Source organism: Candoia aspera, chromosome 7 (genome assembly GCF_035149785.1).
Source record: "Candoia aspera isolate rCanAsp1 chromosome 7, rCanAsp1.hap2, whole genome shotgun sequence".
In the NCBI taxonomy this organism is placed as follows: domain Eukaryota; kingdom Metazoa; phylum Chordata; class Lepidosauria; order Squamata; family Boidae; genus Candoia; species Candoia aspera.
Genome location: NC_086159.1, coordinates 30,462,438 through 30,480,457, shown reverse-complemented (window position 1 = coordinate 30,480,457; position 18,020 = coordinate 30,462,438). Strand labels below are relative to the sequence as shown.

The following is an 18,020-nucleotide window of genomic DNA, read 5'->3' as shown; positions in this document are numbered from 1 at the left end:
TCTTCCCACAATTACAGTCAACAGCAAATATGCTATTGCTTATATCATGTATGGTTCCACTCCTAGCAATGATAGGATACATATTACACCGCAAACCTGTGCTGTTATCCCGCAGAAGTTGGTGATCCGTATCTACAATGGGGGCTGTGACTGTACCTCCCAGCACACTTCCGGGGGTCACATAAGGGTCAGATTCAGGATCAATGTTTGGAATACCTTTCCATGGCACTCCTGGCTGAAATTCTGAAACAAAACAGTAATTACTTCTGTTTAAAATAAAGTGCTCAAGATATTATTTCAGATAATACTCACCTCCATCAAACTACAATTAGGATACCTAAGAGTTCTGCAATTAGCCTATGTGTGTATCTCAAAATGCTACAGTTTGAAGAAAATTTATGTATGTAGTTAAAATATATAAATAAATTTTAAAAATTTGATTACAAATGTGATAGCACAATTATGTCACAAAATCTCATCAAGATATTCTGTTTGTCCCTTCCTTCTAGAATTACTAAACTGAACTGAACATCCTAAAGAAATATTACATTATTCAAGAGGGGTTTGTGTGTATGTATACCTTAATATGATGCAATTAATAGCACAATTTAATTCAACCAGGTTATCCAAAAATTCCATGTCATTCATGACTTGAAAAACATTAGGAATCTATTACACCCATAAAAATGTATGGAGCTGACTGGTGGAGATGATATTCCAATACTGTTATGTTATGATCCATCAAGCCAACTTTGACTCCTGGTGATTACAAGGACATGTCCTTGCAGTTTTTGATAACATTTTTAGAAATGGTTTGATATTTCCTTCTTCCTAGAGCTGAGAGAGATTGACATGGGCCTAAGTTCTGTTTTCATCACCTTGATAAAATAATTTATTAAACTATTTTGGATGAATAGCTTGATAAATTCTAAAGATCAAAAGGGAATGTATGCAGTTATGTATGAACACGATGGAATCAAGGATGGTTTGTAAGGTTAGAAATGTGTGGTATAGGTGTAAACTAGTTTCATTATGTCTCCCCTTCTTTTTCTTATCTTGGATCTTTAATTTTTTTGGCTTTGTATTTCTTTTCTGTGCTTTGCATAGTGTTGCTCACCCTGAAAAGGAGTAGCTAATGTGTATGTATGTATATTTGATAAACTGTCCAGAAAATCTAGTGGGGAGAAATCAGTAACAGAGATATGAATCAAGGAATATGTCATAGAAAAGATGATGCAGATGAAAAGAAAGACTAAACTCTGAATACAGGAAGTAATTTTAGCTGCATTAAGAAACAGTTGGTTCCCACGCAATTAGATTAGTGAACCTTGTTCTCCTATAAGATGACTTTTCTGGCCTCAAGATTTGTGTCAGCTTGTTTCTTGTATTCAAGTTATCAGGTTAAGTTAAGTTGTAACTATATATCAAGGGATAATACCACTCAAATTAGTTAACTGTAGCAAACTATTTTTTTAACTTGAATATACAAATGCTTATTTATAACTTTAAACGATTTTATACAAACTCAGATGGTCATATAATGGAAGACTTGGAATCACAAGACAGTGTTTGCTCAGCAGTCGAAACTGTATAAATTAAGTTAACATATAAACAGGGATATCATTCCTTTCCCATCTACTCATTCATGGAGCACACTGAAATTACCTGGTGGCCAGCTGGCGTTGCTGGATTTGCTTCCAATTTTACTTGTTGGTGGGGATTTGGCAGGTAGCCAACTATCACCAGCGGGACCTGTATGACTGCCCAGTGGGTCACCAGGAACTATATCAAATTGGTTATAGGGAGATCCCCCTCTGGCTTTTCCAGGGGGCACAATCGTCCCTGGAAAACAGAAGAAAAATATGTTCTGATAGATGGTAGCTGAGGCTGGTAGCAGAGGCTGGAGTACTGTCACCAGTGTTATTATGTAGTTATATATGTTGATTTGTAGCTGACTTGTGACATGGATATATATGAAAACTGGAATAAATTCGTTCAAAGCAGGCCATACAGGCAGGAAGCAGAAATGAATACTACAATTATATTTTTGCTTCAGCAGTCAGATCTATTAAAAATCAAATATAGTTTAAAAAAAGCTACTAGATTCACACACACATCATAGAATGTTCAGGTTATTCTAGCACGTGTTTCACTAGCAGAGAGTAACTTACTTTCTGTATGTATCACTATGCATTTCGGACAACCAAAACTGGAATTTCTCACCATTTTTGTGCATACTGCCATCTTGGGAAGCCACAGGTGGCAATCCATCCATCATAGAAGTCCACTGTTTAAAGCGAGATTCCGTTCCGGTTTCTTTCCCTCCTACCATGCCATAATCCATGCTACTTGAACCAAAACCTTTAAAACAACAAACAATATAATGTATTTTAAATGCATATATGAGCAGCTATGATGATGGGGATATTGGTAATGAGGGAACCTAGATACCTTTGTTCATTTTAAACAAATTTGTGTAAACAACGTTGTTCACTCTCTCTTCTAACCTGTACCTTAATGTAATGTAAGCAATTCTGATATTAAAAAAGAACATGTGGTATACTGACCTAATGGATCATGTAGAGACTTAGAACATATTAATCTATGATAATTCAAACAACACAAAACACAGAAATTGAAATAGTAAAATTATATTCAAATATTCATTAAAAATATCAGTCTTCCCTGTTCCTGTAAACACAACTATTCAACTCAGTCATTCCCATTTTAGTGGAGTATAGAGACCTCTCTTATACCAAGTAAGAGTCCTGTCCCATCTACACTGGTAGGTAGCAGTGATCCCCAGCATTTCAAGAAGTCTTTCTCAGCATTACTTGCAGATGACAGGAAATGGGCTTACAACATTTTGCATGCAAAGCACCTGCATATCACTATGGCACTATCAATTGTTCCTTTAGACTTAATCAAGAAGCATCTGGGTTTTAAGCGATTTAAGTTAACTTTTTAAAGAACCGTATGTGGTAGAATTTTTTAATCAGCTTAGGAACAATCCATTCTTATCATGAGCACTGAAAGCCACTTGAGTAACTTTTATAGATTGAATGTAGGAGATAATTTAAACCTCCAATCCCCACAAGACACTTCAGCACTATCTACATATGTACTTGTGTGCCAGTCAGATGAAGAGAAAAGGAAAGCAGGAATACTCAGAATCTCTGTATGAATTTCAAATCTGCATTGTGAATAGATTAGGCTTCTATATCTCTCTCTATTCTCCCTCTGAAGAGTTCACAATGGCTTATAGATGATTCTAAGGTAATGGTCAGGGACCCATTCATCTTCAGTAACATGTGTCTGTTGAACATTCTTTGGATCCAAAGTCACAGAATCTTTCCCCTTGATTTTCTGTCTTGTTTAGGATTTGAACATAAAACATCTCATATATAGAATAACCTGAATCACAAATGTGTAGAATCTAATGAAAAGATGACAGTATATTTATATTGCAGGAAAACCATAAAGGCACATTATATGTGGAAACTACTAGTATAGCAGCCATTAACTAGAAATCAGGATATGCTTGCTTGAACTTTACTGACTTTTTTGCCTTGTTTCTGTTCTCTTATACATTCCATTATTTTCATTACGAAATACATAAAATTAAAGATCTATAAAAGACCATATCCATAAAATTATGGATATAAAATGCTACTGTAATATTTAAGAACTTAAATAGATTTCAATAATTAACTGAAGTTTAACTAAAGTATCTCCTAATTAGGTTTTTGAACATATGAATGGCTATAATGAAGCAACTCCTAGATCATTTCAAGGTTTATATCCTTGTACAAGTAAACTATTTATTAAAAAATCCAGATTAAGCAAGCTAGTCCTAAAATAAGATTAGCAAGCTGTCAATATAATGCCAAGTTATGCTAGGTAGAAAAAGAAACCAAAGCTAGAGTTCCATGCAATATGGCAAATTTTAGTAATAGAAGCAACACAAGCAAATCCTATATATATACATGGTATTATAATATTATTGCATAACAAATAAAAAGAAGTAATAATTACAGATATTTACAATGTTTACCTGAATTATATCCAGGAATCTGCCCTTTGGTTGATATATCCGAGAGACCCACATTTAGACCACTAGATACAATACTGTCTAAATGAGGCTTAGGTCCAACTGGATGGGATGGAGAATGCTTCATGCCAGGTTGCCTTTGCTGTTGTTGAAGGGCATTTACCATACGAGCAAGCTGCAGTTAAGGAAACAAACAAAAATTGATTAACCTCAGACACAAGCAATTTGGTGCTGTCCAAATATTTTGCATCAGACCTAAAAGCAAAAGTTTGTGACTTTTATCCAAGATTCCTATTCCTCGTTAATCTTAATAAAAATAAATAATTACGCTTCGAAGCTTAGTTTAAACACTGTTTCTTAAACTTTTGAAATTCATGGGATACCAGGCATTAAAAAAAAAAGAAAAGGAATACCTATAAAAACAGAGGGGGAAGGGAAAGAGTACCAAGATTAAATATTTATTTCCCCTTTCCAGTAATTTTTTTTTAAAAAACCATTCAATAGTGTTTGATTCTCGGTGACTGCCTGGACAAATCTCTGCAGTTTTCTTGGCAAGGTTTTTTGGAAGTGGTTAGCCACTGCCTTCTTCCTAGGGCTGTGTGTGTGTGCCTGGCCCAAGGTCACCCAGCTGGCTTTGTGCCCAAAGTTAGACTAGAACTCACAGTCTTCCGGTTTCTAGTCCAGTGCCTTAACCACTACATTAAACTGGCTATCTTTCAAGTAATATATCCATTATAATCTTAATGTAAAATATGAGCATGAGTTTGATGGTATTTATCATTACTATCTGCCTCTAAACTCATTAAAAAGTCTTAAAATTAAGGTAACCTTCAATTTATTTCAATAATAGATCTTGGTTGTAGTGAGCGCTGAAAAACTATTCACACAATATAAAGATATATTCAAATAAAAGGTAGTAGAACCTTCAACTATGTTCCATGGAAGAAATACTAGATAAAGTAGTTAAGCTCAATTATCATCCTTCCTGATTAACTTGCCAGATTTCACAGGTACACACTTTACCTGTTGCTCCTGTTGTTGTCGTACAGCTTGGGAAATTTTTCTCTGATTTTGTAACAGTTGTTGTTGTTGTTGTTGCTGTTGTTGCTGCTGGAGGAGTAGTTGACATGCCTTCAATGCAAATGAATAAAGGAAAGAAACCAGTTTATTTTGTAGAAACTCTAATTGCTAGGCAAGCATTACTCTGTAGATGTGAATAGTGTATATTTGCATAACAAAATACATCATCATGGAAGAGCATGATGTTTTATACTAATTTATCAAAGGCTGCATACATAAAATAGAATTGTTATATTTTAATTGTATCTATACTTGTTTCACATTTGATGTTTGGAAACTGTTGTTACCAAATGACTACCAAGGATTTATGCACATGACGTATGCATAAGTATATGTGTATATATGTATTTTCCACTACATTTATTTAAAACACAACCGAAATAAAATTCTCTCAAGTGCATCAAATGTACAAGAATAGATATGGGGAATAAGAATATTTAGTCTGCCACCATACGAGAACAGCTACTTACAAGCTGAAACTGGGGAATCTGTGGAAGTTGGCTCAGCATAGCAATCTGTTGAGGAGAAAGTTGGGGCCCCATATTGAAAAGACCTGGGTTCAGACCACTGTTAGGAAATTGCTTAAGCATGGAGGCAGAAACCTATATGAGAGGAAAAAAAAATGTTTCCATTTGTTCCAACAGAACAAATGTTTCTGTTCCAAGAAAGTAACAGAAAAATTATTTATGAACAGAAACATGTCTTCTAAATACAAGTTACCACTAGTTTTTTTTAAAGATACACCAAACATAGCCATATTAGAGTGGTAAGAGCTCATTTTTCCCCATTAAATATTATCTTGGGGATTTGTTGAGGTTGTATGCCAGGATACACAGGGTCAGTTTCCTGATACTCAATCACTATCATCTATGGTATCCATGTTCTCTCTTTCTAGAATGTAAGAATATTGGAAGGGTTTTGCTTACTAGGAGGAATTGCTGGAAGGCAGCTCACAACTGAAGTATAGAAAGCCAGCAGAAACAGATGACTGGGTTGAGGGGAGGCTGTGGACTTACTACTCCACATCCACTACATTAAGGTAAATGTATTTGAAAACTGAACATAAAACTGAACTATTTTTCATTATGTGGTCTGAGTTACTCATGAGTCTTGAACTTTGACCCGTAAGTGAGGATTGGGTGGATGGAATTAGAGCATGTGAAGTGGCTAAATGGAGATGGATGGCAACATGGAAGGTGGACCACAACTGAGACTTACTTGAATTAAGAGAACAAGATTGGGTGAAGGTGGAAAAAGAAGTTGGAGGCCAGATAATGGATGTGTCTCAGTTGGATGGTGAGAAAAGCTGGAGAATGAATGTGGTCTGATCAGCTCTGGGCTCAGAAGAAGAGCTACCCTGAGTGAGAGGACTTACTGGGAAGGCTGTTCCAGGGGGAGGGATATAGACCTCTTCTGGCCCAGCAACCTCAAGCCAGTCCATAGGCAACTGGATTGCTGGTGCTCTCAGCATCACACAGCTTAGTGACACATGCCGCATTGTTACCAGATGTTTACACCCCACGCCACTTGATAAATTATCTATCTTGGTGGGAACAGCCCCATCAGGCATTAGAAGGAGTGTGGCACAAGGTGTGGAATATGGAAAGGTATTACACGATCCGGCACACCCATTATTTGGCCAAGTACCTCCTACAAAAAGATTGAAGTCAAGAAGGGCCTTCTTAGACTGCGCTGAGGAGATTGCTACTACATCTCAAACAGAACGATTAAAAAGATGGAAATCTCAAGTAAAACAACTTCATTATTGGATAGAACCACTTGAGGAGTGGATGGTTTGGAGATGTTTAAACAGATTGTGCACTGGTTCGGCCAGAACTAAAGATATGGAAAAATGGGGTTTCTCCCTGAGGGCAAGGGTATTTGCTGCAAATGTGGCAATATTCAAACAACTACCCATCTCTTACAGTGCCCTTTGGGGCCGACATGTGCACAGAGTGACTTATTGATCAGAAACACCTCTGCCATCTATGTGGCCCAGCATTGGGCTAGTTATATAAATTTTATTTATTGAATTTGTTAACTTGTTAACTTTTAATTAATACTTCTCCCTTTCTATTTCCTGAACTTCTGACACAAAACAAGATGAGAGCACCACACAGTTGCTGGTAAATATCAGGACCATGTTTGTCCACAACTTGCTGGAGTGAACAGACCTGGCATGTATTACCGGGTCTTGGTTAGGGAAGGGTGATGATGTTGCCTCTCTGAAACCTGCCCTTCAAGGATTTGGTCCTGCATCAGTCTTGAATTCAAAGCTGGATATGGGGTAGTGATGATTTGTCCAGGAAATTCTGGCAGCGGTCAGGGGTTGTAATGGGCTGTAGGTCAGACAGAAGAAATTTGAGTCTGAGGCAGAAATGTAATTTGAGAAAACAACTCAGGCTTGATCTCCCTCCTTTTACCTTCAAGAGAACTGGGGGCGGGGGTCAAGCCTAAAATGCTTTCTCAAATTACATTTCTTTTGTCAGGCTCACAAAATTTGGTTGTAAATGTATGCATGGGTTGGAAAACAAATTTTTATTACCCTTTATTACTGTTGTGTTTGAGAATGGTTGCTGAGGTAGTCGCTAAATGAGGAGCGGGTGTATTTCTACAGCCTATTACAGGGGCCCGGCTCTAGAGGTGATGGACTGTGAAGTTGTGACATTAGGCCACAGGGTTAAGCTGGGGTCTGACTGTATACTGCCCACTTTGCTGGAGGGTCCCTTCCTGATCTCTTGGAACTCCTCTGGACCTCATCTTGTGGCTATTGGTGGAATTCCCTCAGTTTTTAGTATAAGGCACTTCAATTGCCAGGGTAGGGGGTTCTGGGAGGGCTTAGGTGTTTATGGCCACCATGGGCTTGTCACAGATAATCTTGGGTCTGATACATACAGTGTCCAGATATTAAATTCAATGTTTACTTCTCAGCAATCTCTGTCATGATCAGAGTACTTCTGGTTCTTATGAGAGTCATTGCTTCCAAGAGTCTCCACAGGGTGGAAAGACAAGTTAGGATGGTTCACTTCAGGCATCTGATAAATCTAGATGGATTCCAGAGAGCACATGGCTGTTCTCTGGTACACAGATATGCTGGTTATAACCTATTAAGTTCTTAAAGGTTTGGTACCCAAAAACACCTGCTTCAGGTAGAACTGATCCATCTGGTTCACACATCCCAAAGGGGGACTCTCAGAGTGTCCCTTCCACGTGAGATCAGATTGTGTGTGACAATACAATGTTATTCTAGCTATATCCCAATTATGGAATAACCTGACTCCAGGGATCTGAATATGCCCTCCCTATCTGATTTTCAGACAGCGTTCTTCCACAGAGCTTATAACTGACAAATGTAAAGACTCATAGCATACTGGTTTTATGGATTTTTTATTCAGCTTTTTTGTAAACAAGTGATAATTGTTGTGGAGTTGGCAGGATAGACATGCTGTAATGTTCTAATATATGAACTTTAAAAGAGATTAGACCAAAGAAACACCTAGCCCAGTACTGTGTTTTCAGTGGCCAACCACATGTCTAAGGAAGGCCTATAGCATAATATAAAAACAATTATCATTTTGTTGTTTATATTCCCTAGCGATTAGTATACATACAATATTTTATACTGGAGTTCATTTAGGAAGAAATACTTAGTACTGGGCTGGAGGCCACACAGCCTCCCCAAAATTCCCAGACAATTCAGCAAAATTTAGAGTTATGCAGGCTCCCCTCTTCCATCATCATCACCATCATCATCAATTAAATTTGTATGCTGCCTGACTAAACGACCCTGGGTGGCTCACAACATTCAAATAAAAAAATTATAATAAAAACAATAAAACATAATAGATAAAAAATGGCAAGTGCAACAGACCAAATGGAATCAAGTGAGGGGCCTCACACTCCCTCACCAAAGGCCTGAATAAACAGCCAGGTCTTCACGGCTCTTCTAAACAATAGCAGAATGGGGGCCATCCAGAACTCGGGGGTAATCTCATTCCAGAGGGCAGGCACTGCTACAGTGAAAGCACACTTCCGGGGTCCTGCTAAATGACATTGTTTAATTCAAGAAACCCAGAGCATGCCAACCCTTCAAGACTGAATTGGCTGGGCAGATGCCATGGGAGACAGGCAGTCCTTCAAGTAACCAGGCCCTATACCATGTAGGGCTTTATAGGCACTTCGAATCACACCTGGAAGCAAATTTACAACCAGTGTCAGTTTAATGGACTGGAGATTTTTTTGTTTTATATTTTAAATACACACAAACATTTTGGGTATTTTAAAAAAATCAATGTTTTAATGAAAAAGCAGAACTGTAATTAGTAAGGATGGGACTTTTCGATAATTTGTTGCAATATTATGGTAGACAAATCCCCCTCTGTCAGTGTAATTTCTAGAGATAGGAAAAGGTCAGTAGCTAGAGTCTTTAGAGAGCTCAGCTGATTGTGCAAGTTCATAAGCTTGATTTTGAATCACAGCCAAGAAAATTGACAATTAAATTAAAGCCTTTTGTGATTAAGAAAATATAGTTGTTTCAACTGTCTCGATTACTCAGTGTTAACTTAAAATGTTAGTATAAACTAAAATATAGGGCTGTCACTATACTGCACAGTATACTTGAAGTATCACAAATAGACTCTGCACAACACCCTCTAGTAGTCTGTCAGCTGGAAGTAACTGTAGTTATTGCACTGAAGATGCACTTATTGTCAAGTAAGCTAATGCTGTGGAAGATTTTTCTCTTGCTAGAGAAAGCAAAGTATGTAAAAAATGAGATTGAACACATTCAGCATCTTCTTGGGTTCAGAATTGTTAGTATTCTTCTTAATGTAACAGAGTTCTACAATGTGAACCTCATCCAGACTGGAGAAAGTTTGTGGGCAAACTGCTTAGTTTCAACAGCCAGATACTTTTAACAGGTCCCAAACTGAAACCTAATACCCCTTATATCCTGGCATGAAGAACAGAGAAAAGAAAAGAACAGATAAATAAGCATCTTTCCTGCTCAGAACTAACTAGGAAGAGAGTACATCTATTACCTGGCTTTTGATGAAACCATGCAGGGAAAAGGCAGTTTGAACAAATTTCTATTTTTTCATTTGCTTAGTTGCAACCTTTTATGCTGACCTGTAGAGACCACAACAAACTATTTACCATTAAGCTTTTATGCTGCTTACCTGGGGAGAAAGAAATTGAGGTGGCACTTGTGCCCGGATATTGGGGGAAGGATTTAGTGGCTGCACCGGTGGGTGCATCCCTCTCGATTGTGCTGTGCTATTTCCAAACAGACCTTGATTGCCACCCTAAAAACAGAACAGTAATTGTGAGTACAACTATTTAAAATACCTTAGATGTAGTCTCTAATTAGTATCATGGAATATTTCAATGTGCACTTATGTGCTACATTATTTAGGGCACACGAATGCTGGTTACCTTAAATTCACTCTGCTCTGACTAGCTTTTTCCAACTTTATCCCTTTCGGAGAAGCTGATTTCATATCACACTCATTTCTTTAAAAGCAGAAACAAAAACATAATAGCCCTATTCATTGTGGAATCTAGAAAAAGACTTCCCTGCACAAATTTAATCTGACTTTTTAGTGTCAAATTACATCTTCAGAACAAGAGGAAAAGACATTTTTCTTGTAGTGTATCCCAGTAGTCTTTACTGACTCTAAATAAAGGTTTGCCATAAGGTGTTAGTAAGAGGTCAAAGAGATAAACAAAAGCAATATACTGAATTATTAGAAGGGAAGGGGGAGAGAGAGAGAGAGATTAAACATTAGGCTCCTGAATAGATATTGATTTATTTTAGTACATTCTCATAAACATACCACCTTTTAATTAAAAATGAGTCAGGAAGAAAAAAAATCCAGCTGACCAAAGTCAATATAGGGTATAGCCAAGCAGTAATATAACCAAGAATGTGATTTTCTTACTTGTCTAGCAGCGAAGTTTTGGGGGTTGAGCCCTGAGCCGATTGCCCCAAGGCAGACGTTGGGTAATGTGGAACCAGAAGGAGATAGCTTGTAGTTGGGAGAAGGGGAGAAGGGAGAGCAGGGAGCCTCTTCCCCAAGGCACCCGTCTTGATTGGAGAAAGGCAAAGTCAGCTGAAGCAGTAGTTAGCCAATCAGTAGCAGTTGGTTAGTGAAGCAACAGAATGCAAGAAGAGAAACAGTGACATTGAATGATCAAAAATATATAAAATGTATTTGCTTAGCATTAAAAGGACGGTTTCTAACAAAGTATGCTACTTACTTTGGAGATGTGGTCTAATAGGAGACAGTAAAAATGAACAGCTGCATCATTTTTAACCTTTTTTTCATAGTTAATGCTATACTCAAGAAATCTTCAATGAAAGGTATGAAAATCTCTGATTTCTGGAAAACTCCATTTATATATTTGTGCAATTTATCCACTGTCTCAATTCCAATGGACCACTACAGAGTGTAATAATAAATGTTCCTTTTCAGGACATATACAATTAATACTTAGAGCAGCTGAGACAAATACAGGTAGTCCTTGGGTTACAAATGGTAACTAGGACTGGAATTTCTGTTGCTAAGTGATGCAGTCATAAAGCATGATCTCATGTGACTGCATTGCTTAGTGACAGCGATCCCAGCAATCCCCACTGTGGTTGTTAAGTGAGGACCTCCTCACAGCTTCCTGCCGGCTTCCAACAAGCAAGTCAATGGGGAAGTTGGCAGGAAGTCACAAGTCCCAGGTGGCTTGCAAGCAGGCTGATGGGCAAGTAAATGGTTGCTACCAGGTGTGCAAGGGTGTGTGGGTGGCCATTGAGGTATGGCAGGGCTGGGGGAGGGTGCGTGGGTGACTGTTGTGGGTGGTTGTTGCTGGGTATACAAGGGTTTGTGGGTGGCCGGCGCGAGTGCAGTGGGGATGGCTGCTGTCAGGTGCGTGAGGGTGTGCAGGTGGCTGTCAGGGAGTGGTGGGGCTAGACGTTTCCTGGTGAGCAAATTGCCAGCGCTGCGCAAGTGTGGTGTGGATGCTACTGGGTGCATGAGAATGCACAGGTGGCTGTTGAGGTGCGGCATGAGCACGGTAGGGGTGGCTGCTGTTGGGTGGAAGGACGGGGTGCAGGTGGCTGCTGTGGGTGGGAAACAGTATGTTTGTGGGAGAAGGTGCACGGGTGGCTGACGCGGGTGGGGGAGGGTGCTTCAGGTGCGTGCATGCTACAGAGTACAAGTCCCCAAGGTCTTGTACTCCATAGCCAGGCTCCTTGGGGGAAAAAACTGTGGGAGTGCAAGCAACTTACCAGAGCGACTTGTGACCTTCCCTGAAGGCTTCTCCATTGATTTTGCTTGTGGGAAGCTGGCAGGGAAGATCGCAAATGGCGATCATGTGATGTGGGACTGGGCAATCAAGTGCCCGGATTGTGATCACATGACCACAGGGCTGCTGAGACGGCTGGAACTTCAAGGACCGGTTCTAAGTACCACTCGTTCAGTGCTGTCGTTACTTCCAATAGTTGCTGAATGACTGGCTGTTAACCGAGGACTACCTTTAAATTAATTTCAGCCAGGTGAGGAAGAAAATGTTTTTTTCCTAAGAACTAACCAGAATAATGCTGGTACTGATACTGGCACGCATATCTTTCTCCAAAACAAGAGAACAGACACCTTCACTTGAAGTTAATTATTTCATTAGCAAATAATAATCTTTTAGAATTTATGGTGACAAACAGCCTTGGCTCTTTTCTTTCCTTATGCCAACATCCAAGTTTGATACCTGTAAACAGAATCATCCCGTGAAGACACAATATGAAAACTGCTGCTCCCTGATCTTAGGGTGGGATAGAGGAAAGCCAGGAACAAGGAAGCAATTGTGATGATAATCTCTAGCATTTATTTTGAGACTTATACTAACTAGCTGCTTTACAACTTTCTAACGAGTTGAGAATCAAGCTAAGCTAAGTCACAAAGGAGAAAAACAAAAAGTTGACTACCAAACTATTCCAGGTATTGCTTTAATTACCTATATAAAGAATATTTCTGCACTTGCTGGAATTCTTTTGATAAATTTTTTTTAGCTTCCTTCTAATGAAGATGTTAATAAATTAGTATCTTCATTAGAAGAAAGGTAAAACTTTTATTTATTTTCTACCCTGCCTTTATTATTTTTATAAATAACTCAAGGCGGCGAACATACCTAATACACCTTCCTCCTCCTATTTTCCCCACAACAGGAACCCTGTGAGGTGAGTTGGGCTGAGAGAGAGTGACTCTTAATTAATTAATAAGTAAACCTTATTAATAAGATTTATAAACTGCCTTGCTCCAGAGGTTCTGGAGTCCAGAGCTCTTGGATTCTTGTTCCTTTGGAAAACTATTTTCAGTCCAGACTGCATGAAGAGATCAGAACAGAGCAAAATTACAAAGCAAAAAATGTCTGAAATCTGAAATATTCCTTCAAGAGTTTTTCCTGAGGAAAAAGCCCTACGCTGAAGAAAGTAGTAGAAGGTCCAAAAGGTAACTTTGCTAAGTTTAATATTGTGACAAAGAAGAGGAGAAACATTACTGTTATCAGTTCCAGATCATAAACATCAGGCAGCCTCACTGGCTGGTCAGTTTCATATGTACTGGACTAAAATCCCAGGAACAAGAGAATCTGAACCACATCTCAGAAACCTACATCCCTAAGCAAAATTCTCCAGAAGACCTTAGCTCCCTGCTCATCAGGGAGCCCACTCCTCTATTCATGCATGCCAACACAGGTACACTAGGAAGCAGATGAAGGGATATAAAAACTTTATTTTAGGCACAAATGTACCCCTTTTAGGCTGTCCATTCTTCAGCAAAAATGGGCTTGGGATGTGCAGTCAGGCCAGGCAGAATGTAAGAGCTCAGGTGGAGCTCAGACAGTAGCCTTTTGGCGTTGGGTATATTTCTATTTGTCTACCTCATGGTGTTTTTGACCACCATGTTAACAAAATCTGGAATGCAGATTAGTCTGTTTATCTTGCCAGTATCTGTAACTCTGTCAATTTCAGTTTCACATAAAATTGTATGAGAACAATACAAAGAGGGTAGGCATGCATTAGATTTTTCACAAGTTTTATTCTGCCGTTAACTAGACATACAATGAATATGGAACAACCCAGGAATTTCAAAAAATCTGAACGGGTGCTAGGAGTATAATATACGCAATCAGAACTGTGGCATCAGGAAAAAAATGTTAGTAGTTTATTGGCAGCAGTATTTATTGGACTTGGGACTCAGTGATTATGCATTTTCAGTATTTGTTAATAAACCAAAGGTCTTTTGTTGGAAATACCAGTTTTCTTGGAGTTCTGTTGAATGATTTGTACTACTGAAAGTTTCAAAACTATCGTCAGAAGTTATATGAACAGACTGCTTAACTGTAACTGATTTTTCAAATGAACACTTTGGCATTCACATACCGGCTTTTCTGCATCTGTCCAGACTACTTCATGACTTTGTAGATCAAAGCTAATTATTAGTGGGCCCAAAGTGATCAACCACCCCGATATTTTACCTCAATTCTTGGGACTTACATAAGTCTTTCAAAACTATAATCAATTTCCAGAAGGATGAAAGGGAGGTTGTGTGATCACTTGAAGAACCACAACTAGAGGTAAGCAACCTGGCCTTCTTAATATGGTGTCTGCGCACCATACATCTGAGCAACTATACTTTAATATAAGAAGTTAATTTAGTATGAAGGAGAGTAGTATTCTTCCATAAAAAGCATCCGATATGGCTCTAGTATCCAGACAGTAGCATCTGATAAAGTGAAAGGCTGAGACCAGTTAGCAACCTAACAAATGTCTGGAAGTGGAATTCTCTGGGCATGCTGCTGTTTAAGTAGCAATGGTTTCAGGGAATGAGTTTGCACATAGTTGGGAAAGACCAGGTTTGACAATATATAAGACAATACAGTAACACAGTAACTGATACAGGAGCAGATATGTCCAAATGCTACATGGAGTACCCAATTATCATCTACCAGGAGTTGACATTTTGTCTCCAGGCACAAAGTTCCAGTAATCTCCAACTATGAGCAATTATTTTTGACAAAGGGACACTTGCATTTATTTTTACTACAATGGTTTGGGAAAAAAGATATACTGTAACCAAGGCAGAGGATATCAAATTAGATTCAGCATCTTCCCTTGAGGTTACAGGAGGCTGGAGGAAGTTTCAGAAATGGTAATGAAGGAAGAAGATGAGTAATAGGAACCACCATCCCTGATGCTGAAGGAACTGGTAATGATTAAGCAGAGTTAGAACAGTCAACTTCAATACCAAAGAATTGATATAATACTCCCTCAATTTAAGGCGGATAGTGAAGTGCTTGATCCTACACATGAGCTTACAGATAAAGATAATGAGCCTGAGCCTATCTTGGCAAACAGTTTGAGTAAGTAGATTGACCATATGCTACAGAAGCAGCTGTTCAATAAAGAGGCACATATGATTTTTCAGTGTGAAAAGTAAACTCCTAGCTTTTACTTTGTCGGAATGCAGAAGTCACAACTCTGATTTCTCCCTCTGGAGCTGAGATCGATGATATTCTCTGGAGCACTAGAGAAAGAAGTGGCTTTGATAGAAGGGTGAAACTTTAGGAGACAGTAAAAGGCAGAATGGACCAACATCACCAACATGCAGAAGTGTTGATGGAATTTCAGTGGGTCCAACTTATATTAGTTTTCTTCTTCAGAGCGCAAACCCCATGCCTTTAATTTTCAGCATGGTTTTGGTATTATTCATTTATTCAGATTTATGTCATTCTAAAATAGTAGGCTGCAAATAGGTTCTTGAACTGGGCAGAGATTTGGACTAAATGATATCCAAAGTACCTTCCAAACCTTACATTCTATGATTCTGCAATTCTTGTGAGTCACTATCATACTGTTTCTTTTTCCTTTGCCTTGGCTCATCAAAAGTATGAGGACCAAACAACTGAAGTTATATTGTTCCTTTAGACTGGGGTAGGTAACTTGGCACCATTTTGTTATAAACAGACAGGCTGATAGTGAAGTGTTATGGAAGGAAGTACAGTAGCAGTAGAGAAGCTAGTTTGATAACTACTAAGTCAAGTCATATCCATTTGAAGCGAGGATTTTATGTTGAAAGTTGTGAAAGTTCTAAAAACCAATCCACTGTGCCATAAGCTCATGGCCCTGAAGAGAGATTTTTCATAGAAACAAAAATAATGATATAGACCATTAAATACCAAGAAATCAAAAAAGAAAATGGAATGAAAAGTTGGATAGATAGAAATATTCAGGAAAAGATGATACAGCAACATCCTTGAAAGAAGTTTTACAAATTACCGTGGCAGTCAGAACAGGATCTTATAGCCTATATAACCAACTCTATATGTGGCATTTTCTTATGCAACGTAAATACCAAAGATATCCACAATACAGACAACTGAACTGTATGGCACACAAGTTACATCTGGTAACATTAGAAATATTTGTAATAACTGAATAACCGCATGTACCTCTTATCTGGTGGGATGAGGGCAACAATATACTGGGTTGCAAGGTAATCTTTTGATTAGATTTTTTGGTTTGCATAAAATAATGCAAGTGTGCTTGGGGTTAAACTGAGGACTAGTTAAGCTTGTGGTATATTAGGCAAAATGTACTAAAACTGACCAGCAATATTCTTACTATTAGTAGGCAACAGTACACTGACTTATCATGAGAGCGTGTGTGTGTGTCTGTGTGTGTATGCCCCTTCCGTTCCTCCAGAAATAGAGTTAGAAACTTCTGACATTGCTTCCAATAGGAGGAGATAAGATTGATTTGGATGTTAATAAATGGATTAAAATTCCATTATATTTGTGGCATAAAATTAATATTATGAAAATGAAAATTGTTCCTTGTTTATGTTTTGAGAGGCATCCCAATGTTATTTCCAAATAAATACTTTCCTCAAATTGGTAAGTTATTTAATTCTGCCTTGTCATTATTTACTATAGCTTCTGAAACCAGTACTGCCAGGGGACCAATTATTAGGGGGAAGGGGCCAGGAAGTCTAAGGCACCCTGAGGAAAGGTACATAGTTTTATGTCTGAAAGAAGCCAACTCTTGCCACCAGGACTCCTACTCTGCTTCAAGAAGCTTGCACAAACACTGACGAAGAGGAAATATAAGGCACACTGCTAGCCATACGGAATATCTCTGCCACAGGGGTTCCATGGGAGGGAGGCTTTTGGTTTCTTCTAATCTGAAAGTCATCAGGCTTTTCTGAGAAGCCATGAGAAATCTGTTTTATTAAATGCCTGGTGGATTCAGGACTTGGCTCTTTGTCTTCTTCCTTGCCCAGGAAAAACTCCCCTTCCTCCCTATCTCATTAGTCCTGAAAGGAGGTTGTAAATGTGATAAAAGGTGGAGACTAGGTTCTCCTCCTGTGCTACGTTGCCCGACAAGCCCCACAGTGGAAGTTTGGAAAGGAGGCCTCTGAGAAAAGGGAGGGGGGTGGATGAGAATGATGCCATTTCCCCCGCTTCCTCTCCTTGTACTCTCCATGATTCAATACATTCAATACATCTCCAATAGGGTGTTTTCCAGTCTTTGCACCCCCTTGTGATGGGTGGTCATTGGTGCAAGCCTTATCCAAAGACCTATCATATGGCCTTTCCAGCAGTTCCTGGCAATCAAAAAGTTATGGGGCCTTCAGGGAGCATATTACTTAGCATAGCCAGTTGATGAGATCATGAGCTGCTGTCTCATCAGTAAAAGGCAGTATGGGATTGGGATTGCTGGCTTTTGTATCCTTTGATGCCTGGATCTCTAGTTCCCTGAAGGAGCAGTGATGGGCCTTCTAGAAACTGTAAGCATTTGCACAGCTTATGGCTCCTGTGTCAACAGCAGTGTGTGTTTAAATCTCCTGGG

At 38.8% G+C, this 18,020-nt stretch overlaps 1 protein-coding gene across 3 annotated transcripts in view; it reads right to left on the bottom strand.

Annotated features, from left to right (window-relative positions):
* The window catches only part of TNRC6B (trinucleotide repeat containing adaptor 6B), a 133,401-nt gene that overhangs the window by 9,615 nt on the left and 105,766 nt on the right, over nt 1–18,020 (bottom strand). For 2 of the 3 annotated variants that reach the window (XM_063308035.1, XM_063308036.1), the window contains 8 exons: nt 11,071–11,241; nt 10,309–10,434; nt 5,602–5,733; nt 5,075–5,182; nt 4,055–4,226; nt 2,224–2,361; nt 1,666–1,842; nt 97–243 (listed from right to left, as the gene is read on the bottom strand). In XM_063308035.1, the coding sequence (XP_063164105.1) occupies nt 97–243; nt 1,666–1,842; nt 2,224–2,361; nt 4,055–4,226; nt 5,075–5,182; nt 5,602–5,733; nt 10,309–10,434; nt 11,071–11,241 (1,171 nt within the window). The remainder of the gene's footprint in view (nt 1–96; nt 244–1,665; nt 1,843–2,223; nt 2,362–4,054; nt 4,227–5,074; nt 5,183–5,601; nt 5,734–10,308; nt 10,435–11,070; nt 11,242–18,020) is intronic. The other variant, XM_063308037.1, reaches the window with a different exon arrangement.